At 42.1% G+C, this 26,742-nt stretch overlaps 2 protein-coding genes across 2 annotated transcripts in view; one reads left to right on the forward strand and one right to left on the reverse strand.

The window, feature by feature from the left end:
- Positions 1 to 2,331: 2,331 nt before the first annotated feature.
- Positions 2,332 to 3,181, forward strand: LOC6623722 (ubiquitin-conjugating enzyme E2 D3). The gene is made up of 2 exons (XM_002046541.4): positions 2,332 to 2,446; positions 2,527 to 3,181. The coding sequence occupies exon 2, from the start codon at positions 2,537 to 2,539 to the stop codon at positions 3,134 to 3,136; it is 600 nt and encodes a 199-aa protein (XP_002046577.1). The 5' UTR covers positions 2,332 to 2,446; positions 2,527 to 2,536; the 3' UTR covers positions 3,137 to 3,181.
- dar1 (dendritic arbor reduction 1) overlaps positions 2,788 to 26,742 on the reverse strand; it is a 34,017-nt gene continuing 10,062 nt past the window's right edge. Inside the window, exons 2-6 of the mRNA XM_002046542.4 lie at positions 13,466 to 14,030; positions 12,065 to 12,858; positions 11,339 to 11,999; positions 8,650 to 8,709; positions 2,788 to 4,151 (exon numbers count right to left, since the gene is read on the reverse strand). Of these exons, the coding sequence (XP_002046578.3) occupies positions 3,964 to 4,151; positions 8,650 to 8,709; positions 11,339 to 11,999; positions 12,065 to 12,858; positions 13,466 to 14,030 (2,268 nt within the window). The 3' untranslated portion in view covers positions 2,788 to 3,963. The remainder of the gene's footprint in view (positions 4,152 to 8,649; positions 8,710 to 11,338; positions 12,000 to 12,064; positions 12,859 to 13,465; positions 14,031 to 26,742) is intronic.

The following is a 26,742-nucleotide window of genomic DNA, read 5'->3' on the forward strand; positions in this document are numbered from 1 at the left end:
GTTCAAATCGATACAATCAAAAAGATTAATAATCAATCAATGGAAAATGACTGAAGTCTAGATAAATTAAAGTACGCACTCGCATTAATTGTCTTCCTATAAATACGTGTAGTATATATAAAGCGTTCCACTGACATATTTACCAGATCCGCATAATACTACACCCACATGGGGATTGAATTAAATGTAAGTATTTGTATGCGCAATTTGGCTTTGTGTTTTTTAATGATTCGCCTCTTAAATAAGCAGAACAAAAGGCGCACAAATTAATTGAAATAATAAGCGATATCAGTCCGGCGGGGGGCAGGCACACGCGATCTGACTGAAATCGCATCAATTTCATATGAAATTCGCTTTTGTTCCGACTCGACTTTCAAGTGGGTGCATTGAGAAAACCTTTGACGGCGACAGCGACTGCGATTTGTGCATTTATCAATTTGTGGGGTCCTCATACCTACACGTACTCTGCATGTGTCTGTTGATGTATCTGTATCTGTATCTCTGTCTCTGGCTGTGACTCTGGCTGTTGCTGTGCGTTTTTTATTACGTTTATCTAGCAATCTTAAGCCAATTTAATAAGCAGCTTGCCCGCAAAGTTGAGCTGTCAGTGGTAACATGATTAATCAGCGCAGCGCACAACAATTGAAGATACTTTTGACAGGGATAGATATACACATATACCAGACAGCGACATAGAGTGTGAGAGAGAGAGAGAGAAAACGATGGTCTGTACTCAACGCCCACGTAGAGAGCTTGAACTGAAGAGAGTTTTGTTGATGGATGCCAAGCAAAGTCATGTGGCAAGCGTTGAGTGGGGGCTCTGTCTGTCTGGCGAGCGGAATCCAAGGGCTTTTCTTTAAAGCACGATCTATATGGCAGTTACTGGACCGTCTCGGGGCACGCGTTTAGTCGCAGGCCGGGCTTAAATTCAACACAGTTAAATAAGTTGCCCAACACGTGTCTTAGACTTAACAAATGAACTGGTTTTCTTTTAGTTTCCTCCGAGTTCTCCGTACGGCAAGCTCATAAATAAATGAGCCTCATAAAAATCAAACGATTTATAATTTCAAATGGGCGCACAACGACAACAATTTTATCGCCCTAATCAAAACAACATGACGCGTCGAAAACAAGCGAAGAAAATAAATAGAAAAAAAATCAAATGCAGTCAACAATTGAAATTATTATTTTTATTTCTGAACAATTTTCAAGCAGCAGCAGCAACAACAACAACAACAACAAGAAACGTCTCACATTTGCTTGACATGTTTGTTTCGTGTACAAAATATTTTGATAATGATCGTTGCAGGAATAACAACAAAACTCAATTGAGTCTCGGGTCTACGACATGGGGTCACACTTATCGGCTTTGCATTCTCATCTAAATGAAATTATTGTCTCTTAGTTATTTGTGGCTCATAAATTGTTTGTGGGTCTCTCCAACAAAGTCATATGCGCATGTACTTTTTTATTATTTAATAACCTAACCGTTAACTGACGTGTGGAGTTTTCTTAAAGACTGGCCTCCACAAACGAAAACTGCTGCCAAATTGTGGAAATCATTTGACAATTGCCAGAGAAATTTTCAAAAGTAAACATTTGCCTTGCCAGGCACGTAATTGGGAAATGTTAATAATCCTATATGAAGTGCATACGATTGCAGTAAATATCGAATGCAGGAATTCCATTGCACGTGTCCAACACTGGCAATGAATTGCTGATTGAATCGACTTTAGCAATTTGGGTACAAAGGGTCAAATTCCACGGGAATCTAGCCTTGACACTTATGATTCCAGCTTACATTTTTGGGGTGTTCCTCAAACTGATTTCTATTTTCTACAAAGAAATTTTAATAAAGTCATAATCGGTTTCAGGAATCCGACTACTATGCAACCGAGTTTTCTCCGCATATGTAGTCGAAATTATTGAATATATAATCAACATGCTTATCAAGAGATTGACGTTTTTTCTATAGTTTTTGAAAATATGAATCTCCACAGCTAACTCTGTATCCTTTTCTGATGATGCTCGAACAACAACAATTATGTTTTTGAACAAGCAAAATATTGATACATTTTGCTTGTGCTTTCATTTTGCAAACTCTTCAGGCTTTGATATATTCGTATCTCGTTATTTTGTGCTCGTTTCCACTTAACGTGTGTGCTTCTACTTTCAATGCAGATACTCATGGCAATTGCCATTGATATTAATACTATCGATAACAGCAAACTAAATTAAACATCAAGATGCAAACTTTACATGCCAACATTTAATACTAATTCAATAATCGAATTTCGGCAAATAAAGGAAAGTTTTTTTTTGTTTTTTTTTTTTGCAAATCGGCATCCCTTGAAATTGACGCCTGTCAAGGCTTATATTTCACAGCCGCCTTTCATTCTATCAGCAACATTTAAGGGAGACGCACGCATTCAAAAGCTGTATCGAGGTATTTGTTAGTTGATTATACTTGAATTTTGTTTGTTTATTTTTTTGTTAACGTAAGGGGATTTATTGGTTATTTGGTAGTCAACATAAGATGTTTCCAGTGCGTCGTAGCGAGCGCCTGCGCAGACGCCAGCCACCGCCTGATTTGGCAGCAGCTTTTGATGGGGCACCAGAATTCGAGGAGCCCGAAGTCCAGGCACGGCGTCGTCGCATCTATAGCAAGCTGTTGCGCAGCGGGATGACCGAACGCCGTTTGGGTCGTGAGTTGGCAGAGATCAAGCGAAATCCATTGGCTGGTTGCAAAGTAGATATGTTGAATAGCAATTTATTCGAGTGGATTGCCGCGCTTGAAGGGCCCAAGGGCACACCCTATGAGGGCGGGCTCTTTCACATACACGTCACCTTCCCGCATGACTATCCTTTTACTCCGCCGAACCTAAGGTTCCTTACCAAAATCTATCACTGCAACGTGCATGCCGATCAGATCTGCGTGGAGAAGTGGTCTCCGGTTTTGACCGTGGGCAAGCTGCTGGTGTCGGTGCTTGCGCTGCTGGTGTCACCCAATCTACAGGATCCGCTGAATCCGGCTATTGCAAAGCTGTATATGGAGCATCGCGCTGAGCACGACAGCATAGTCCGCGACTGGACTGATCGCTTTGCCATGCCCGAAGACATCAAACGCATTATCTAAAGATAATTTTTGTTGAATAAACAGAACTGTGGTTTTTCAAAAACATTTTATTATTTGATGATTTTGTGCCAGCACTTTTTGGTGTTTAGAAACGATATAGAGACACGATAAGTTTACATATACATAATACACTAGCTACCATATACATACAGGACAGATATATGTACATATATAGTCGTACGCATCGAATTACAGACTAACATAATATTATGGCTAAGGGAAACTATACAGAAACTAGGCGACAATGACACGTGGCGATACAACTTGGCATTGATTTAGTTTAAGTATACAAGGATCTATATGATGATATATATATATATATTTATCTATATAGATATATATGTACTATATGCACTTTAATACACGGGTCTCTCAGCATGCGCTCGCAACTGTCAGAGTGTTGAGAGAAACGAGAGAATTCTTTTGGAACAGTACGAACTAAATATTGTTGTGAATGTGTAAGCTAAACGAGAGTTATGATTAGTTAGGAGTGTGCTTAGTTTCAAATTTGCATTTATATGTAGTTAAGCAGGTGGAAATTTCATTTACTTAATTTAACGCTTGAGTTGAGAGAGACAGACAGAAAGAGCGAGCAGATCCTTTCAGCTGTAAGATCTGCTCCCGACTCCATACGCTCTCTGAATTTCGATTGTGAAAAGCTCTTGTGTATGTGATTTTGTTGTATTAAACTAATTAGTAATCAGGTTTAATATTAATATTTAATAGTAACCATTTACTAAACGAATTTTTGTATCTTTTTAGCTTAACTAAAGTCCTTTGGATTGTGATATAGTTGATTGGTAGCCGCTCCGGCCGACACGACGGCCTCACTTATTCTTCGGCAAGTGGCGCTTCATATGGAGTGCCAGGTGATCGCTTCTCGCAAAGCTTCGCTCGCAGACGATGCACTTGAAGGGCTTGGCGCCGGTGTGTTTGCGATAATGTCGCGTCAATTCATCGGAGCGAGCGAAACGCCATTCGCATTCCGGCCACTGACAGGTGTAGGGCTTTTCACCTGGAATCAAAAATAAGAGCAAAAACAAAGGCATGCCATTAGTTGGATTTGACAAATGAAAAAATTGGAAAATTTGTTAAAAAGACAAATTCATATATATTATTCGACTGAAGTGCATGTCATCTAAGAGCTTCTTGTCTTGCGAGTGTGTACAACTATGCGGCTGCCGCATTTATTCACAAATTAACATTTTCATCGAATTTTCATGTTAGTTTGCGGCAACAGGAGAACAACAACACGACGACAATGCCGACAACAAAACGGCAGCTGGAGCATATGGTAAGTCAATTCGCAGTTCGAGTCACTCTCAGTCGCGTATTTTATGATTTGTATTTTGCTTGCTGTGGCACACGACTTGCCGCTGACGATGGTCCATTACCAGCAGCAGCAGCAACAGCAACGACTGCTGCAATAATAAGAGACAACACGACGATATTTGCAAGTGACTTTTGCTCAGCTCATGTCGAGGTAGCAACAAAAATGCGATCGGCCGGTGCCCAAAAGTTTTGCCCGCTGCTCTATGACTAATTCCCTCCAGCTGGAACCGGGCCGGCTGCCGGCTGCGTTGTTGCTGTTGTTGCTGTTGCCGTTTGGGTCGCTTTGGCTAACAGCGTGCTTCGAGCATTAGAGCTCGTATGCCAGAGCATAAACATAAACATAAACATAAACATTCGTGTTCAAATTGAAATTGAATGAAATAATTATTGCGGTGCTTTAAATTTGGTGAACTTGACATTTTATGGCATTATTCAGGCATTGTCTTCGCCAGCGACTGACTCGACTCGACTCGGCCAATGGCATTCTGTGTACTGTATCGAATAGGTTTCCCAATTGAAATTCTATTGTTCGCATAATCCAATTGGCGGTGGCTTGTGCAAATAATTCATTTTTTGCACTATTTCTCGATTATTTGAGAAAAGGAATATGAAATATTTATGTATGCTGTCTTATAGACAATTCCCAAAATATGTTATCGGATTTTTTTAAGTCTTATAGACAATTCTTTAAAGTAAATTCTCTATAAATGTTACCTTGCAAAAAAGATTACATCTTCACACTTTGCTCAAATAACTCGCACTTCTAAGCTCATCTGAGCAGCGAAACCCTTTTCACAAACATTATTTTAAGCAGCAATGGGCATAATAATTATTGCCGTTGTTTTTTACAGCGGATTTTTAGTTTGAAATGCTTCTTAAGTCTGGGGAGGGGAATGAGGAGAGAGTTGTTTGGCTCAAGTTGAGGTCTGAAGTGGCACTTAGCTGACACTTTTGTAGGATTTACGAATAGAAACCCAATACGATCGACTCGTGGCGTGACTTATTGGTTTATTTAGATCTCTTTTAATGAATTTAAGTGCCTCGAGATGACTGAACATAATCAAAAAAAAAAAATTTACCTATCGACACTTGCACGCACACATGCGTGCCGCGTGTGTGTGAGCGTGTAAGAAGCTTTGTTTGGGGCAAAAAAAAAAAACATTGATAAATGGCTGGGCATTGTAGCTCGCTGTTGCCGATGGTGAGTCATGGTACAGAAACTGCCCAAACAGAATCTCGTAAACAAAAACAATACCAAAAACAACAACAACAGCAACGGCTACAGAAACTACAACAACAACCACAGCGCACTCGTGGGAATATCATTTGGCAATGGCAAAATTGAAATCGCTCGTAACTAAAGCAAAGATCAGCATCGAACCCGCAGTCCGGGGGTTGGACCGGGGCCGGCCCGATCCGATCCGAGCGCCCGGGTAAACAACAAACAAAGTTATGTAAATGTTGTTTTGTAATGTGCGATGAACGCAATGCGATAAGGCCGACGAAATTACTTCATAATTTTAACGTAGTATGCCGCGATAAGCGCAACATGCAACTAACAATATGCAGACACACTCGGACTTGTATATAAATTAAGGCAACGGCTGCCCCCAAAACAAGCTAGAAGACAAGTCTAGCCGCAGGCCACACAGTCCAGGCCATGCCAGGCAGGAGACCTCCTCCAGTCGTCGGACACAAAAATCAAACTAATTTATGGCAACGCGAACATATTAGCAAACAAATCAGTACAAAATAAGCCCAGCCGGTGGGCAAACTGCGTTCCAAGTGCCTGTCTTCCAGCTTCAGTTCCAGTTCCAGTTCCAGTGCAGACACCTAGGGACTGGGGCAGCGATATGTTTAATTTATGCGTTCGCTTGCTGCATAAAGATTAGTTACCGAGTGATTTTCTAATCGCTGCGTCCAGATAAATACAAAAAGCCCGAATAAAAATCACAAATTTACGAGCAGCGAACGCAGCAAGTAAAAAACAAACAAAAGACTTAGGTAACGAACTTGCCTGACCGGAGCATTTAGATTCGCTGCGGCGAATATCTTCACTTAAAAAAGCCTGCCAAATTCGAAAATACGCCTATGAGAAGGAATTTCAACAACCAATTTCAAATCTTTCGAAACAAATGGAAACAACAGCAAAAATGCTTATTTTTAAAAAATCTGATTATTTCTCTAACAAGTAGAATACATTTCCCGAATATCAAAATCAGTATTAGAAATATTTTCTAATATCTATTATATTTAGTTATTTTTTTAGAAATGTTTCGGATATTAGGAATTCTTTCATTTAATGGCGATTGACATTTTTTTGAGTGCATGTAAACTCAATGCTGTCCCAAGTGTCCGACCCGGCACTTGAGTTGCAGCGCCGCTAATCAGCAAAGACAACACTCAGCTGGTGTCTGGCGCCACGAGATGCCGCAGCTTCAAAATTGCATGAAAATTGTGTGTAGTATGTGTGTGTATGTGGTTTTGCTGCCTCCTAGGCTGGGCGTGTGACGACGACGTTAACTAAGTCAAAAGCCAAACAAACAGGACAGGCATCAGACGGTAGCCACAAATGGCTGCTGCCACTCGAAAACTACTGTAAAATTTGAGCCAAATCCACAGAGACGTGGTCACAGATTTGCCTGGCATTCGTGTTGGCCCACGGCGGGTGTAAGGCAATTAAATCAGCTAACCAGAGCTCAAGCTTACATTGACTGGCCTGTAGCAAGTGCAGCTAAAGGGTTAACAGTTGGAGAAAGTCTTTGAGAGAGTGAGCGAGAAAGCATGGGGATGGGAGTTGTTAGCTACAATATATCAGAATATGATTAATTGATCGAATGAGAGAACACTCTCTGCTTGATATATCTACTTGTTAGCTAAAGGTCTTGATATGTTTTTTACGATTTCTATTAAACGGGTCACGGGTAGTAGGGAGGGTGTAGAAGGAACTTACTAGATTAAGGTCAATAATAATAATAGATGGGGAAAAACTGAGTACAAAGGTTGTATAAAATCGACATACCCTTACGTATGCTTGAGTGTCAGATTCAAACACAGGAGGTCACTGGATCAATTTGTATGTAATGTTAATATGCAAGGCTTCACATCTATATGGGACTTTGAATATTTTCAATTGTATAAAATCGTAGAAAGACCTTTTACAGGGCATTTATAGTGTCACCTTGACTCGAGCACTTGCCGTTGGGGCTTATCAAATATGTCATTTTTTTTCTTAGCGAAGCGTCGAGTTTATCAGTTAAGTGAAAATCAGCGCAGAGCAAAATCATAATAATAAAAATGTTTTTTAAGTGCAGCGTTTTAAGTTTGCGCATAAATCAGCTGGTCATGTGCGATTAATAAAACACTGAAGGAGAACTGCGCTCGGGATTGAGTCTCGCTGCTTTTGGGGCTGGGTCGAGAGTCGCGAGTTGAAAGTCGCAAGTCGCCAGTTATTGTGAGTCGCGAATCAGAGGGGCATAAAACGTGTGGCCCATAAAACGAAGACAGGTGATCAACATCCAACGACCCACCAAAAAACAAAAAAAAAAATGGTAAAGCCCGACCGACTGGCGGACAAACCAAAAAATAACGTCAAGTGTAATCTGAGCAAGAAGGAAATGCAGGCCAAACGTGCGCCCAGCTGATGGCGTTGGCGATTGGCGATTGTTGATGTTGTTGATGTTGCAACTGACCACAAAAAGCCGCACAACAAAAACAGCAACAAAAACAAAAACAAAACGTAGAAATCACGATTTCTGTGGTTTTGCTGCGCTATGTGCTCCGCCGAAATTGAAAAACAAAAAATCAAAAAAAAAAGAAATCAGCCAAAAGGCGCTCCAAGCTCTTGGCAAATTATGTGCTGGCAACTACAAATATGAGCGCGCGAATTAATCAAAAGCCTTTTTTCCTCTGTACGTTCGGTTGCTCAACGCTACAAAATAAAGCAGCGCAGCTGTGCACCACCAGCTCATCGTCAGCCATGGCGGAGCTGCTGGTGGTGTGGTAATAAGCCAAACCTTCTACGCCTACATCGAATGCGGGGCAGGATCGGGCCGGCAACAAATGTGTGTGACAGCGGACAAGCCTAGCGGCGCCTTATAACTAATACCAAGTGCTTGTTGCCTGGGTGGTGGGTGGATCTGTGTTGCAGCCTTTGACTATCAATAACATTAACGACTTACCCGTGTGTATCCTTTGATGCGCCTTCAAATGCGAGCTCTTCGTGTAGACCTTGGAACAACCTGCAAATGGTAAAAAGAAAAGAAAGTGGACTGTTAGTTGTAAAAGCGGAAGAAAGGAAGGCAGCGAATCTATAGCTAGGAAATGAATCGTTTGGACTAAAAAGATGGGGCGTGAATATATCGTACATTATACTATTAAAAATTAAATTCTTGAATGATTCTTTTTCAAAAATCGTGAACTGGTGCAGTAAAAAAAAATAATAATTTAATTTAAAGAAAATTTGGAATATCCATTATGCCTTAACTCTAGCTGCTAGTTAACTTAAACCATAACTTGAAATGCTGTTTAAATTAAACCTTCAACATGCAACTTGTGTATGGGTTAAACACTGATGTTAGCCGTTAAATTTACTACGGCCTTAAAAGTTGTTAACAATTTTAAGCGCTTCATATGTGATACCAAGTCGAATCTCGTTGTCAGAGTGCCAAATTGAATGGGCAATTTATCTGAGAGCACTGTGCAGAGCCCGCACTGTGGCAGCACAAACGAAAATCTTGATAAGCTGACTATGAGAAAAGAGCCACATTGCAAAGTGCAGCTGGCTGTGGCAGTAGTTGTTACTAAGGCTGTGCCTCTGCAGTGGGTCAGTGGGCGTCGCTACAATCGAGCCTTTAATTAAGCCCGTGCAGCTGTAGTTGAAGCTGGAGCTGTAGCTGAAGATGGAGCTGGAGCTGGTGAAAGTTGCACAAGATTCACTTGTGCACAGCATGAGACATTTATGTGGCACTTAAAAGGATGCTTAGAGATCCCAGCACGTCCGCTCTAATTGAAAGCTGAGTACAACGTGACGCGCATATAGAAAAAGACAATGCCAAAACTCAGCTAAAAATACTCGAACCACCACCAAGGCACAAGTAAGCCACCGTAGACAAACATGGCCAAAGCGAATTGATAGCTAAAAAGCGAGTCAAGAATGCTGCGTCGACGCCAGACAACAGCAGCAGCAACAACAGCAACAGAAACTACAACAACAACAACAACAACAATGATGACAGTTAGACGCGTGATTGGCTGCGACTGCAAAGTTACGAGGATTGCCGATCACATGCCCCGCGCCAGAGCGGACTTCTGAGACATAACTCACTTGCGTGGCAGTTGCAATCTCGAGTTGCAAGTCGCAAGTTGCAAGTGGCATAGTCCATAGAGCTGCAATGTGGACGTGAAACGTGTAGACTTGGCCCACAGAGCTATGTCGGAGAGTCTGATGCGTGCGTTTATGGCATAATAACTTCATTTGGACAGCATTTTTGTGCGCCTGCGCTCAAGACTTTTGGCCAAGCGCAATCGGACTCGTAATATTTGTGCTCGAACGCGCTTTTTGTCTAAAAATGGCCACGGCAAACGTGTCAGACAATTGTCAATTATTTATTAGTGGCAACGCACGTAGCCAACGACGCCAATGACTCCAACGACGGACCATCAGTTGGCTAGACAACGTCGCATTTAGTTGGGGTTAAGTGCTTTTCGCTTCCCTCTCAATAATCGCCCCGTTAGCAGCTAATGGACTGAGCGCCGAATTGTGTATAAGGTTTTCGATTCGATTCAACATTTGATTGAACGCTGATTTAGTGCTGTTTATTTTTCGGCTGATCTTCAATTGATAAACAACAGTCTTTGCATGATCTTTAATTGATCTTCAAAAATATTAAATGTTCCATTCAACGCTATCTTCATGCCCTTTTCGTATGGTACAAGATGTACGATATGTACGAATGTACGATATATTTTTGGCTGATCTCCAATTATTATTCAGTCTTTGCATGAAATATTAAATGTTCCTTCCAACTTCCTACGTATTTCTTGATTATATAGCGCAGACAAGATTATATTTTCTACCTGATTTTCTGTCGATGAAAATTTTTTGCAAGATCATTTATTGATCTTATTATATTATTGATCAACTGAAATTCTTTCTTTTGATTCTGTGTAATATCTAGTTGATCATCAGCTGTGTCTATCTAAACTATTCTCGATTGTAAGCCGATCTTCAGTTAATGTATTAATTTACTTCTTTCTTCGATCGGCATTGAATTGATCTTCGATCTTTGACTTAGTAGTTTTGACTTATAGTTTTCTTTATAAGCGACTGATCTTCAATTGGCATACAATTTTAATTTCATTCTAAATGCTTCTCAATTCCGTACAATCAATTCATATATAATCTTTGTCTTCCTTGGGTTGACATTGGAACGTATCTCAGTGATAACAAAGAGAGGCAGAGAGGAAAGACTCTTACATAAATATGGCACTGGCTAATTGGAATTACAAAAGAGGCATTTGAAAAAGCGCCACAACAACTGTCAATAGACACAGCGGGCGACAGACGGAAAGATAATAAATAAATAAATGTTTAGATAAATGGAGAATAAATAAATGGCGATTGGAAGTACGCCTCACGCATGCGCAATGAGCCCGTGGCCAAGATCCCAGCCAAATAGCTGAATATGTAACAGGTATGTAAGTACAAGTAGGCGGGATTGCGGGTTTGGGGGGAGCTGGTCTCTATTACAAAAAGTGTCGCAAAGCGCGCGAAATGATAAACGAGTCGCACATGCAACGCATCCCAAGCAGAAAGAAGAAGCCCCTAAAAAACAGCAGGCGGCAGATGAATCTGCGGATTGCACTCACCCACAAAATCACAGTGATGGATGCGACGCTTCTCCAGCTCCGGGTTGTTGCGCCGATTGTAGCGCACGGTACGCACACTCATCAGGCTGGCGATGTGCGCCGGCGTTCCCGGTTGATGGTGCGCATGCCGGCCGCGTCGCCCGCTGCTCGGCGGTGGCGGAGGTGGCGGCGGTGCCGGCTGCTGGACTGCTCCAACTGCGCTGGCTGCATTGGCGGGCGTGAGTGTCGTCAGCGTGGTGGGCGTGCCGGCACCCAGCAGCTGCAGCGTGGGTGGCGGATTAACCAGGCTAGGACAGAGGCCAGCCAGGCCATGGCCCTGCTGATAGGGCGGCGGTGGCGTGGAACGCCGCTGTGCCTGGGCAACTGCAGCGGCTGCGGCCACCATGGAGGCGCCAGGACTGCCGGGATCTGAGCTGGGCGGTGTCAGCGGTGGCACGAACATGTGACGCGTCGAATTGGAACCCGTCGAGGAGGCGCTGCCCGAGGAGGAGGCGGATGTGGCGGACGGTGTGCTGGGCGCGGCTGGCGGGCATAGCTGCAGCTGTTGTTGTTGCTGATGCTGCTGCTGCTGCAGCACGTGTTGAGCTGTGGGCGTGGCAGTGGTTGGTGTCGCAGTGGCAACTGCTGATGGCGGGTGTATTTGGTATTTGGTGTGAAAGCTCTAGAGCAGCAAAGGGAACCAGAAATAGAAAGTCTTCAAGCAACAACAATTGCGGAGATTCTCACCTGACTGCTGTGGTGCCAGCTGTAGCCATAGCTGCTGCTGCTGCCGGTGCTGCTGGTGACGACGCTGCTGGTGGTGCCCCCAGATGCACTGCTGTTGTTGCTGCTACTGTTTAGATATCCAGCGCCTGATGCGCTGTTCAGCTGAGATGCGTATTGTTGCTGATAGGAGGCAGAGTTGTTGTTGTTGTTGCTGCTGTTGTTAATGTCGCCGGCTGCCTGCTTGGGACTATTGCTGCCGCTGTGGAGATGCTGCTGATGTTGCTGCTGCTGCTGCTGCTGAAGCTGCAGCTCGACAACTTCAGCAGCGGGTGGCAACCCGGACAGCGAGAGGCTAGGATGATGCTGGTACAAGTGTTGCTGCTGTTGCTGATAATGTTGCTGATAGTGTTGCTGCTGTTGTTGTTGCTGATGGTATTGCTGCTGCTGCTGTTGCTGTTGCTGCTGTTGCTGCTGCTGCTGCTGCTGCTGCTGCTGCTGCTGTTGTTGCTGCTGCTGCTGTTGTCGCTGCTGCTTTTCAGTTTTAATCTCCATGGGACTGAGCATTGGTGTCGAGAAATTTTCGAGCAGTGTTTCATCTATTGCTTCCATTTTGACCTGTGGCAGCAACTGTTGCTGCTGTGTCGCCTGATTCGCTGCCGCATTGTCGCTGCCATTGGCCACTGTGCTGGCGCTCAGCATGAGCGCATTTTCCGGATCAATGTTCTGTATTGAGGTGGCAATATCATCCCAGAGAGCTGGTCGCTGATACGGATCGTCCAGTGGGTCGCCGAAGAGAGCCTCTTTGTTTTTGGTTTCTATTTGTGTGTGTGTGTGTGTGTGTGAGGGTGTGTGTGCGTGTGTTGGTGTTGGGATGGTAAAGAAAATCGCTTTATAATCAAGCTGCTAATGCCTTTTGCAAATCATTATATAGACATCGCTCAAACAGGGAATTATTAATGCAAACAAAGAAATCTCGCATATGCATGAAATTTATAAACAACCGTTTCGATATTTTTAACTATAAATAAAGCCGAGACTTTTCGCTAAACTCTCACTTGTATACACTAACTTTTTCTCTGAGGTCTCCAAAAGTTAAAAAGTTTCAGTTTTATTCTTGGTTTTCAATTCATAAGTTTGCCCAATCTACGTGTGAAGCGCATTTTGAGTTCGTATTAGTTTTAAGCTTCTCTCTGTGTTTGGGTCTTAGGCTCTTCTGTAGGGTCTCAAGTTTCACATTTAGCTTGCAAACCCAACTATGAATCAAAAAAACTACAAACGAAAATAATACGAAACTACGAAAAGGCGAACACGAGTTGTCGCATCTCGTTTTGCTATTGACTTGCGAGATTTCTCCTCATGCGTGTAATTTTGTGTGCCCAGCTTACCTCGCTCCCCCCTTCTGCCACTCGCCCAGCTACTTACCATACAAATACTCCTTCTCGCTGCCCGTTGCCGCGCCCGCCGCCCCGTTGCTGGAGCCCGCTCCATAGCCCAAAGCCACTTCGTAGGGCGCTTCGTCGTAGAGCGGCGCACATCCATAGGCGGAATTTGAGTTGGAATTGGGCGAGCCGGCGGGTTGTTGTTGCTGCTGTTGATGCTGCTGCTGCTGCTGGGACTGGTCGCTGGCATAGCTGGAGGCAGCCAGCTGCCAGGCATCCAAGGCGGCACCACTCTCGCCGCTCTGCAGACTGTGGTGCAAATGCTGATGATGGTGTTGGTGGTGGTGCGCATGTGAATGGTGGTGCGAATGCAGGTGGTGGTGATGGAACTGATGATGGTGATGATGATGCGCAGATGCCGCCGAGTTGTTGCTGTTGGGCGTTTGGCTGCCGTTGCCGTTGCTGCTGTTGTTGTTGTTGTTGTTACTATTCGTGTTGTTGTTGTTGGAGGCAGCAGCAGCAGCAGCGAGCACTTCCAGTTCCACGTCGGCCGGCTCGATCTTGTGCAGACGTCCCATCAGCTCGTGCCGATAATCCAGTTCCGGGGACTGCAAACAGATTGAGAAAAGTTAGTGTTAGTAAATTGTGTGTTATATGGCCCAACAGGCGGCCCGCTCTGGTGCGTTGCCTCTTCATAAATTTTGATTAAATTTTTATCGCTATGCAACACTTTGGGCCGCTTCTCGCTGCCACTTTTCGCTTATCTTTATTCTCTGGCTGTTTTCTTTGGCTTACTTTTATGGCGAGCATCGTTTTTTGTGGCTCGTTTTCAATTTAATTTTCGTCGTTCGTTTGTTTTGCATCGAAATGTTTGTTTTTCTGTAGATATCTTGTCGCATTTTTATGCACCTTTTTTTCTGTTTTTATTTTATTGTTGTGTGCTCATAATGTGCATGCGCTGGCTGGCATGCAAGTTCGTTGCCTAAGTCATTGTGGCCTGACGTTAAAGTCGACTCGCTGACTTTGCGCAAATTAATTTATTCTATTCAAGTTTTCTTAACTTATTGACAATTGAGTGGGAAGTATCATATGAAAACTCTTGACAATTGATTACAATTCGATTAGCGCTTATCTAATACGGCTTTTCAAATTGAAGGCACTGTCAATTCGTAATTAAATTAATTGCAAATCATTCTGGAAATGTTCATGATTAGATTTTAAAAAGAAAAAATTATGCATAACTGTCGCTACCCTCTAAAAAAAAAAGTGTAATAGGAGATTTAAAAAAGGTTACCCATAAATAGATATTTTAAGAAAATATTACTTGAAAGTAATGAAATTTGCCATTTTCTGGTGAATTCCTGAAATGGCTGAAACAATTTTTTTGATTGTATATAAATACATTTTCCCTAGTTTTCATGAGTTCACTTTTGATACAGATATTGTATTTTGAATATTTCCAGTGTATTATAATACTTTTTTTTTATCATCAGTGTTCTTTTTGGCCATCTCGCTATTTTGATTAGTCTTAATGCTTGGCTCCAAAAAGTATTGTCGCTGTCTGAAATTTATGAGCAGCTTTTTATAGACAACCCAGCGACAAACGTCAACATTGTCTGCAAGATAATTTATGACAACACTTAACGTTGTTTAGGCACACATAATAATCATTTGGCAAATTAGAGAAACTTTTTTCCAGGCTTTTCACATGCAAATGAGGGCTGCCAGTGAGTCGGGGCTGGCAATATATCAAAGTGTAGAGTGTTGATCAGGGCCAGGCATATAGCCTACTAAAACCAAGCCGAAATCTGACTCAATTTGAGAAATGCTCAACACTGACTCACACACAACATATACACGCACACACACATACACCCTCAAAACCCACCAACGTAGTTCGTTTCTTTTTATGAGCTGAAAATTTACGAGCGTGGCAAATTATTTTGCCGCGATATTTTTGCCAAGCATTTTTCATTTTATTGGCTGTGGTTTTTTTCTTTTCGGTATTTTTTTTCCTTTTATTTCTTTTTTTTTTTTTTTTTGATTTTTGTACGCCGACACATAAAACAGTACGAGTACGAGAGTATTTGGAACGGTACTTGAAAAATGTTTGCTCGCCTCTGAGGTCAACGTGGCGTGTGATAATTTTAATAGATTTTGTTTAGCCAGTTGTTGCCGCGAATATGAGTAATATTTGGGCTTTGGCTTTGGCTGTGGCACAGTCACTGTGGCTTTTCCTGGCGCGTTTTCCACGAATTGAATTCGATTTTTCCAGCTGCCGCGTGGGCCGCATTTAGTGCGCTTCACACGCAAATGACCTCATAAAAATGCGTAACGCGTCGCCCCGAAGCGTCGCGGAATCTTTAAGTGGCCCCCACTCTCTGGCATTAGTACGATTCGAGTTGGACTCGGACTTTGGCGGCGACAACAACTGCACACAACGGTAACTTGCGTCCAGGCCAACTAGCAGCAAGTACCTCAAACTGACATATTGACAACAGCAGCTACAACAACAACATCAACGACTACAACAACAGCAACAAACATGAATTTCAATTATGAACCTGTTCTTTTGGGCTTTCGCCTGAGCCAAGTTCTTTTGTCGCTAGTGAAATTATGTGCAGGTAATTTTTTATATTTTATTTTTATACTTTTTAATACGCGCGTACGCCAAGTTATTTTCTGATATTTTTTATACATTTTTCGTATTTGTTTTTGTTTTTTTAGGCATTAAAATGCCGTTGTCAGCAATCGGCGATAAATGGGCATTACGCACAGAGAACAAAAAAGCCATTTGCATAAATTGAGCAATCCGAGGAAGCGCGAGCTTGTACCGTATTTTGTTATGCCCTTCTAGAGGGTATTACAATTTTGTCTTGAAATGTGTAACTCATAGAAGGAGACATTTTCGACATCATAAAGTATATGTCTGTCTCCGTCCGTCTGTCTGTTTCTATGCGAACTAGTCTCTCAGCATTACGATCTTCACTATTTTGCAAAAGAGAAATGACTGCAAGGGTATTAAATCTTAGGTGTGTCGAAAATTATTTTACTTTCTCGTTTTATTTTCATTCCGTTCTTCAAGCTAATGTTTAATTGATATTGATTTGGCCCATTTGCAGAAGTGCCGTGACCATAAAATATTTATGACTTATTATTTAATTGTTATTTTGTGTTAATTTTTTTGTAAATCTTTTTTATAGTAACTTTACTGAACACTCCTGTCTGCCTAATTGCTATGCCTTACATCGAATTTTAACCATTTGCGATTTGTTGTGTATGCATATACCAAGAGTTATTTATAGCCACACTTGAGTTTTATTTGCCCTATAAATAGTTCTAGTTTTATTTATTTTCTTCTTTCGATTTCTTTGCATTGTGTGGGCGCACATTTCTAATATCTATTCAGCATGCCATTTACTCATTTAATTTATTATTTCCCGCAGTTCTGAAGCTTTTGTCATTGTTCGGTCGGGTTTTTATGTGTTATTGGTCGACTTGTTTGGGATAATCAGCGACAGTGTAGAGTCTCTATATAGGTGACTATATATGAGCATTGTCGGCGCTGCCTGTGGCTGACATTTATGAGCAACTTTATGCGCAGCTGTCAAAATTCGAAATCTAAATTTGAAAATGGCCAATTTTATGGCTCAATATCGCCAGAGCCGCCACACAGCGCAGTTGTTCGTCTATTGTCTATTGTAACAGCAAAAATGTTGTAAAATTCAACAAAAACAGTTGGCAATTTGACATCTTTTTTTTTTGTTATGAATGTGTATTTGTTTTTTATTTATATTTGGCATATTGATGGCTGTTAATAGAGCCGCGCGTCTTAAGCAAATTGAAAAGAAATGACGGCCAAAGAGAAGCTCTTTAAAATGCAAAGCGACAGCCACTGCCAGAGGGCATCACAATAAAAGTAACAGCAGCAACAGCAACAACAACAACAGCAACAACAACAAAAGGAACAACAATAACAGCAACAAATAATAATGGTACATAAAATTTATTAAATTTTATAGGTATTATTTTTATTTTGTTTGTTTCTCATTTCAGTAATTTTTGGCTTTTTTTTTGTCTTTTGGTGTTTTCTTTATTTCTCAGGCAAGTGCCAAATTTGGTTTGGGGTTCTTGACCACGCACGTGTGGCTCTAAATGTGCGCCCGCTGCTGTACGTGTGCGTTGTTATTTGTTGCTGTTGCTGCTGCTGCTTTTGGTATTATTTTGCATATTTTGTTCGATTTTAAATGAAGTCACGTTGCAATCGTAAAGTCGATATTTATGCTTGTCATTATTTTTTATGCTCTGCTGCTTGTTCAACTGCTTCTTCTTCTTCTTCTTCTTCTTCTTCAGCCACTTAGTTGTTGTTGCTGACGCTTCATATAAATATTCTTGTTGCCGCTGCCCATTAATATATACAATGTTTTTTGCGCCGTCTTATAGCGCTTAACAATAGTAGTTAACAACTTTATTTCTATGTTTTATGCACACACAAACTGCCGACGCTCACGTTTCGTGAAATGCCAAAGCAACATGCAACTTGTTGCAAGCAACTGTTGCAAGCTGCTGCTGCTGCTGCTGGCAGTAATGAAGCAGACACAAGTCATCAACAGCTGTCAACTCGCATAAAAGTCAACAAAATGTCTATGAGAAATCACCAAAGCGAATGCGCTTAAGAGCCGCAAAATGCATTCCGAATCCGGCCATGACAAATGGCATAATTATTTGAAATGGTTCGCTTTGAAATGAACCGACTTTTAAGTACATTATTTGATTTGGCCGATATATCTGCCGGGGGATTCCTGGCCTGGGCCAGCACGTGCCGCATATCTGTACATCATTTGGCCATTTGTAAAGTCCCCCAATTGGAAACAATAGAGCACACAGATCTACAGAGATTCATGCCACAACCGTTTTTGTTGGCCATTTCTCTGATAAGGCAACACGCAACAACATATTTGCAGCCGAAGGCGGCCAATGCCACGAGCCCGCGAATCCGAAATCGAAAATCAAGCAAACAAAAGGCGCAATTGTGGGCCCCAAAGGGGGGAGCAGCGGCAGGCAGCTGGATGATAAATCAGCAGAGGGCCAAGCAACGGCTGAAATAACTACATTTCTTTTGGTACTTTTTTCTCTGCTGGATAATCGTTAAATAATCCGTTGTATGTGGCTTATTGTGTCTCGTCTGTCTGAGCTGTCGGAGCCGGGGGGCGCCGCAGCTGGCAATTAGCGGCGCGGTGCGGCGGCAGGGTGCAAAATATTTCCTGAAATTTGTTGAATTGACTTTTAATGCTTTTTATCACAATTTGGTATTGAGAGACGCAGTGAAAGTTTCTATTGCGACAGGAAATGTGTTTGACAGTCGAGAAACTTGAGACTTTTGCGTGAGCGAGAGAACAAGTTCGTTGCCTCAGTCTTTTGTTTGTTCAAGCTGGCAAATATCCAATAAGATATACAGCTGGCAATAAAACAAAAATTCAATTTGCTGACCCCCAAGCAACAACAAAGAATGCAGTTAACTTTTTCATATAAAAAAAAAACAACGCTATAAACGCAGGCCATAAAATCACAACAACAACAACAACCACAACAACAAACGGCAATGATGCTGCCTGCGTAGCTGCTCGTAAAAATAGTTAAACTTTTAATACGAAATGTAAGAAAAAAATTTGTTCATGACTCATAACAGCAAAAATAACAACAACAACGAAACAATTTGCATAAAAAATCGCTGGCAATCATTTTATTGGGCCAAGCGCTCGTAAATCTTCGACAACGAGTTGGCCGCAACTTGAGCAACCATCAAGCAGCAACCCAGCAGCAACAACAACAACAACGACCAGCAACTCTGGCCACACAGTTGACAAAAGAAGCATAAAAGTAAACACACACACATTTGTGCTGGCAGTCAAAAAAGAAGAGAAAACTATGCCAAATATGTTTTCCGCATTTTCTTCTTTTGCATACGCCCCAGGGACACAGGCAGGCTATTTACAGGCCACAGACAGAGCCAGAGCTAGAGCTAAACTGTGGCTCCACTGTTGCCCAAATCAGCATAGCAAATCAAATTTGGGACAGTAGTTGACCAGAGACTCGACTAAAGACTGCGGCTCAGACTGGAGACTGGAGGCTGCAGGCTGATGCTGAAGCTAGAGCCTGGACAAGTGCAGCGCATGCTGAACATGCGTTTGGCATCGTTTCGTTTCGTTTCGTTTTCACTGGACATTCGTATACATATGCCGTATATGTATGTACATACATTGTGCTTGTACATACAAAACTGCTCTAGCTGCCGCTCACCCTCCTGCTCCTCCTCAACCCTGCGCGCCCTGGTGCCGCCGCATTTAAATGTCAACCCGGCTAAAAACGAGGCAAAGTTGCGGATTTGCAGTCAATTTTCTTGGAATTGAATTTTGTGTCCATTTGTGCCTAAGAGAGATTACATGGCCACTTTGCATGTGAGCAGCCGGCACTGTGGGCACGGGTTGGGGCGGGCCAAAAGAGGGTTTAGTTGTGTTTGGGGGCACATGGGTTTTTATGTTCGGTAATATGCTGAAGCCTGGGCGTATTTTATGTGTGAGTGATTTTATCTCGCAGCTGAATAGGAAATGCTCTACTTGTAATTGGGAGTTAGAATAGTTAAGCTGTGCAGGGTATATAAATTCTAGAAATGTTGAGGAAATAAACAACAATTTTTAAAAGTTAATTTAAAAACGAATCTTAAAAAAAAATGTTGAAGTAACATTTTTATTTCAAATAAAACATAAAAAATTGTTTCAAGTAATTAAAATTGATTTTAAAAATTGTAATTAATTCTTTTGAATACATTTCATACATACTTCATTAGCCAAATCTAATTTTGGCATTTATGTTAGCCCAAGAGGTTTTTAATTTTCCGCCTATTTCTATTGCAAGTTTCTTGTAGATCTTAACTACAATTGGCATCGTGTTAGGGTAGCCAGCGGGTCTATCACTCACATGCTCAGCGGCACACACTCACACACACATGCACACACATTTGCGACTCACGTTGCTTCTGCTGCCACTTGGCAGTTGCCACATGCAGCTCAACGCGCTGCTGACTCTATTGCATTCAGTTTTTCAAGCAGGCGTGTAGGTATTGACAGCCCAGGCAGCTACCTGTTGCAGCTAGCTGCTGCAAATGCAACTGCCGCACAGCAGTGCACCAAGTGTTGCAACAACAGGCAGGCAGAGCTTCGGCAGAATTCGACATGTTGGGCGAGAATCATTTACACGCGAGCAGAGAAGCCGGCAAATGGGGTTTATGGGTGAGTGGGGAATGGTGACTGCAGACCGCCAGAGGGGCGGAGGGCGGTGTGCTAGGCATGCGGTGCTGAGTTGATTTTGGTTTATTTGCGCTTGTCGCTAGCCTCATTTGTCGGCACAGCTGGATGCGCCTTTGGCACCTGCAACAAACACAGCAACAGCAACAGTAACAAAACCAAACATTCAATGCACAACAATTTGTAGCACGCCAAGTTTTTGTAGAACTTGCTGCCCGCCCCCTGGCCCCGTGCCTTGGCACCTGCCCGGACCAGAGCTGGGCAAACTGAACCCATCAATTAGGCAAAGAGACGGCGCACGCTCATAAATATTTAATGTGCAGCGGGAATCAGTCGAAACCCAATGGAAAAGCATTTTCAGAGCCAAGGTGTCAATTGGACATAAATGGCCCTTTTGGCTTTTGGGCGACTGTCGTTTACATAATTAAATGCCCAGACTAGATCTGCGGTCTGTGCGGCCACACTCTCCCCCTCTTTCTTTCTCTCTCTTTCTGCCTTTGTGTGTTTCTAATCAGCTGCGAGATCATGGCTGGGTTTGAAAGGAGGCGCTAAGTGGCGGCGCAAACAGAAACAAAACAAATCGCACGCACAAATCTCTCGAAAGGTGTTAAAAGAAAAGCATGCGAGCGTTTATCTCGCGCTTTCTCGCCGACCCATTAAAAAAAGTGGAGAAAAAACTAAAAAATATGTTGGGCAATCAACAATGATCATTGGCGATGATCATCAGCGGCGAGCAGCTGCAAAAGTTGCCTTGTTGTGGCACGTTTCCATATGCCACCAATTCATCAACAGCCAAACAGGGCGCCAGACTCATAAATTAGTGAACCGAGTCGCCGCCCTCGATTGCTTGGCCTCGTCCTTAAGCTCAAGCCTGGGCGCAGTTCATATGCCCGGCTTAACCTTTATGTTGTTCACGTGCCCAAAATTGACGTCATTCTCAGCAGTTGTTGTTGCCCCTTGTCAGTGCCTTTTTCATTAGCGTTCGGGTTATTAACCAACTATTTTGTTGCCTTTGTTTCTCGCCTGCCCTTCGCGTCTGTCCTTTAGTCGCGCCCTTAGCGACCCGGCAACAGTTTTTAACACCTTTGTGCCGTCGACTGCGACGTCAGCAGCGACTGCGACGTCAGCAGCGACTGTGACGTCGACGTTGGCGTGTGCAGGCTGCGACGCGTGCGGCTCTTCTAGAGTCCAAGAGTGCATGTCAGGCCGTTTGTTCTTAAGAGTTTTACTAAAGACCCATTAAATAAAGGGAAACAAACATTTGAGTACGCATAATGAAGGGCCGGCTTGAATATATGAATATATACATATATACAAGTAGGTCTCTAAGGATCGGTTCGGGGACTTGATCTTACGACTCTTTCTATTTCCCATTGAACTAATCAATTTGTTATAAAGTTAACTAATTGTATTTACAAATTTTATTTTTATAAAAATTAGGCAATTATTCTTGTTTTCATATAGTATATTCATAAAAGAAAAAAATCTGTTGGAATTGCTAGTTAAAACTCCTGCCAACAAAAAATATATATATATATATACAAATATGTGCAACTTTGTTGGCCGCATGACTTGCCAATTGGTTTTGTGTAATATTTGGCCATATAAGTGCGACTATGTTTAATGTTTGTTAGGCCATATTCAATGGAACTTTTGCAGCCGTCATTCAATATGCCACTAGACTTATTAGCCGCAAATGTGTTGCCGCTCTCAAAGTGTCATTAAAATCCCCCAGCGACGGCATAAATCACCGTTGGCCAACAGCAGCGGCAGCCAACAACAATCGCTTAGGCACATAACAATGCGAAAAAAAAGCGGCAAGAAAATGCGTTAATCAATGCAGCAGCCAAAAACAAACCAACGCAGTCCCAAAATGGTCAAATTAAAGACCAGCCCAAAAGATACACACGGCCAAAAAGCAAAACTAAAAAAAAAAAAAAAACAAAACAAAACAAAATCAAATAAAAACCTGCGACCTGCAACTGCCACACGTGAGCACCTTAAATGGCACGACGTCGAGACGGGTGGGCAGCTCCAAGGGGCCACTTGTTGAATATTCGACTTCCTCATTTAACAACAAAAACAACAACAACAACAGCAGCAGCAGCAGCAGCGAGAGCTAACTTAATACACATTTTTTGCGTTAAGTGAATCTGAATCGCACTTCATTAAGATGCAAAAAAAGGCACAAATTTGCGTACTTGTTATAAAAATAACAGCAACAAAAACAACATATAAAAAAAAAAAAAAGATTAAAAAAATTAATCCTAAAATATTTGCGCTTTGTTAACGAACTGCGCGCTGCCAAAGCCAACAACAACAACAACAACAAGTACAACAAACGCAACAACAACAACGACAACAAATACTTTTGCGTTAATGATGCACATTGTTCAATGAAAATGAAAGCAACAACGGAGGCTGCACTCGACGTCAAAGTTGACGTCAACATTGGCAGAGTGAGCAGAAGCAGCGGCATCATCTACATTTGCATGCAAAAAAGGCTCGAAAGGAATTCTCCGGGTTCACTCCGTTTGTTCTTTTCCTAAGTACCTTTGACATTTGTCATTAGACAAGCGCACGTTCAATATGTTCCCCGACGAAATGGTTCAGAACCAAGATGCCCATTGGCAATAGCTCTACCAATTGCTCAATTGGTTAAAATTCCATTTCAGTGAATTTTCACTGTCCTTCATTTTATTGTTGTTTTATTGTGAATTTATTCATTACACTCGCTATTGTAAATCTCTTAGCTAGATTCTGCAGAAAGTTTATCATTTAGAACCAGTTCGAAAGAATCATTGGTTTATATATTCTTCTAATGAGCTTTCTAAATTCTTCCACAGACCTGTTGACTTCTTTCTCAATAGATTCAGTGCGGAACTTGTTCACTTTACATCGTTTTTCTATAAAATTGTGATCAGTTCCGCAGAAATTCAACGAATTTATTTTGTTTATTGAATAGTTTCGCCTTAAATTAGTTTTGTTGTTGCCAAGTTTCTGTCCAAAAATTGTAATATTCCTTCAATTTTATAATGGGCTTCTGTTTCTGTGCAAGAGACTTCTTAGAGACTTCTTCCTTGTGAATAGGTTCAGCCCAGAACCGGTTCACTTGCAATTAGTTCCGCTACAAAATTGCCATGCTCAGAACCAGTTCAGTTCGGGAAAGGTGGGCGTGAGTCGCTTGCCTGGGTGGCTTACCAGCCCACTGACGTCAGGTTTTCGCTTAGCATCTTCTGCCCACCACAGGTGGGCGACAATTGGAGCAGCTGCAGCAACAAAAACAACAGCAACAACAACAACAACAATCGACAACAATAACAAAATGATTACACGCTTCCGGCTCGAGCTGCGGGCGTCTCTGTCTGTGCCGTGGCTTGTTCAGCGGCGAATTATGCGCTAAGCGATTGTCATTACAATAAATTTCGCATATTGTGCGCATAAATTTCGCACAAGCTTCAAAGGAGTCACAACAACAACAACAGCAGCAACAATGGGCTGCATGGCGCAGCTGGGACATCCAAAAGTGGAACCACAGTGAGTCATGACTGTTATGGACTTCAAACTGGGTCAAATTTGTGCGGCATTTGTTTTGGGCTTTGGCTTAGAATATGCCAGTACGATAGACAGACAGACAATGAGTCAACGTTACGTATACGCAATGTGGGCCACGCAGTAACTTCTTCTGCTTCTTCTGGTGCGACAGAGAGGGACTGGCAGACTGGGAGACAGCTAGCCGAGCGAGCTGTCAGCATGTCAAAACTCTGTTGCCTTATCGACATTTCAATTAGCTACAATTTTCAGCCCTGAGCGGCTGTCAGACAGTTCTCGATACTACTCGATGCCGGGGCGCGCGCACTAACGATAGTCGATAGACACGATCCACGACTAAATGTATAGATCGATAGTTGGCCTGTCAAAATCTCTTGGCATCTATCTATTTGGTGTCTTTAAGTTAACGGGTGCGCTTAGCTAGGCTAAATACCAAAGGCAGCATGTGGCATGCCGCAGACTTGCGTTTTCATATGCAGATTGTGTGGCACAGCCAAATGCCAGTGCGCTCCTCCAGACGACAAGAGAGACGTGCACATATGAGTCTCAGGTTTCACCAGCTGCAAGTGGCTGTTGCAAGCGGCAACTAGCCGCAGTTGTTGCATTTTGAGCTACTGTTCGCAGGCGCTATTCAAAAGTCTATCGGCTGTCCAATTAAAACGTTTTTAGCCTTTAATTAGTTTGATAAAACGTTCAATGTGTGACATTATTGAATTGAGAACCTGAGAGAGGGGCTGGGTTACCTGAAATACTAGAAATATCGGTCAGGGAAAAAGACATCAAATGCATTTTATATTAGAACAAACTTTTTAAACTAGCCTTCTCAATTACCTCATAAAATAAATGAAAGTAAATTCTTTCAAGTCAAGAATCAAATTCTCAGTTAAAATATATTAAATAAAATAAAGCCAAGAATCATTTAGGGGCAAGAAACTGGAAGAAATCGTAAATTAAATTGAGAATAATCTACGGGGTCGGAGCAAAAAAGTATTAAATATATTAAATAAAATTTACGTGACTTCTCAGTCAGGGTTAAAAATTCTTAAATAAATTTTGGTAAATACTTTTTATACATATATCAAATCAAGAATTAACTTCTCAGTCGGGGGCGAAAAGATATCAAATTAATTCAAGTGAATTCTTTTGAAATCAAGAATAAGCTCCCAGTGCAAAATATTTGCAAATAAATTTGGTTAATACTTGTGGCAAATAAATTAAATGAAGAATAAATTTCTATAACTTGTTTAATATCATAATTGGCCAACAAATTGTTTAATAGCTTCCAGGTCCAATATTTTATCCGACAATCTCCTGCAACCTCTATCGTTCCCGCTCTCTCGGTTACTTTGTCACATTTTGGGTTTGTTTATAGCTCATTTAGGTAAATTAGTTAAGCACTGCATATTTAGCTTTGGCCCGGGCTACTTTCGCGCTGTCTGATGATTTATTTTAATGAGCCACTCGAGTGAGTTTAATTATAAGCAAAGTGAATAATTTTGCGAGTGTTTAGCCGCCGCCTGAATGCTGTTCGTTATTCGGTCTTCGTTTGTTTGTTTGTCAAGTAACGTGTTAAATGCATTTAATTTCGCCAGCGCCAGCGCCAGTGACATATAAATTAGCAGCTTGTCTCAACCTTGAGCGTTTAAATTCTATGCAATTAAATGAATTACACACAAAAACAAACAGAACTCTCCAGAGCTCGCGCGGCGGCGAGACAGGAGATGCCGCAGGCAAACATTCGTCGATCGGTTGGTGCAATTAATAAACTAAATTTAAAATTACATCGAGCTTAAACATAAATTATAAGGCTAACATATGTCTGGAATCCATTTGGCCCAACCCCTCTACCCCCTCGATTGGCTGCCAATTGCAATCACGACTGGAAAAGTCGCGCGTTATGAAAACTGTTTTTTTTTTTTCGTTGTGCTGTGTTGTGTTGTGTTAAAATCATAGCTCTCGGTGGACAAATGCGGCATGATGGCTCCAGGGGACAGCACAGCAATTACTATGCAACGAACAGCAACAAATGCAGCAGGAGCGAAAGGGGGGAAGAGTGGGTCACAGTGGACAGCACACACACACACACGCACACGGAAAATGTGCATGTGCCAAAGGCATGCAATTGGCCAGACAGAGACAGATGCGTGTGGGCCACACGCTGACCCCACGGAACTCTGCCGTGATATATGTGACAGCTTTGACACCGGCTAACAAATAACCACAGCAGCAGCAGCCACAAACCCCCAAAGAAACATCGTGTAAGACAAGATATTGGCTTCAAATACGAACAGGTTTCGCTTTTTTCCATCTCCAAAGAGCTCTCTTTTTCCAACACACAAACACAAACAGACAAAGTATCAATATGTGCATGTTAAGTTGCCTAAAGATTATGTTAATGTCCGGTTTCATTGAGGAAAAAGCCAAGTTGAGGGCATTTCATTCAACCGGAGCGATATTGACGCAA

The sequence above is a fragment of the Drosophila virilis genome, chromosome 3, assembly GCF_030788295.1.
Source record: "Drosophila virilis strain 15010-1051.87 chromosome 3, Dvir_AGI_RSII-ME, whole genome shotgun sequence".
In the NCBI taxonomy this organism is placed as follows: Eukaryota; Metazoa; Arthropoda; class Insecta; order Diptera; family Drosophilidae; genus Drosophila; species Drosophila virilis.

What these genes read in the sequence shown, in the direction of transcription:
- LOC6623722 (XM_002046541.4), top strand. Translation starts at nt 2,537, where the DNA reads ATGTTTCCAGTGCGTCGTAGCGAGCGCCTGCGCAGACGCCAGCCACCG.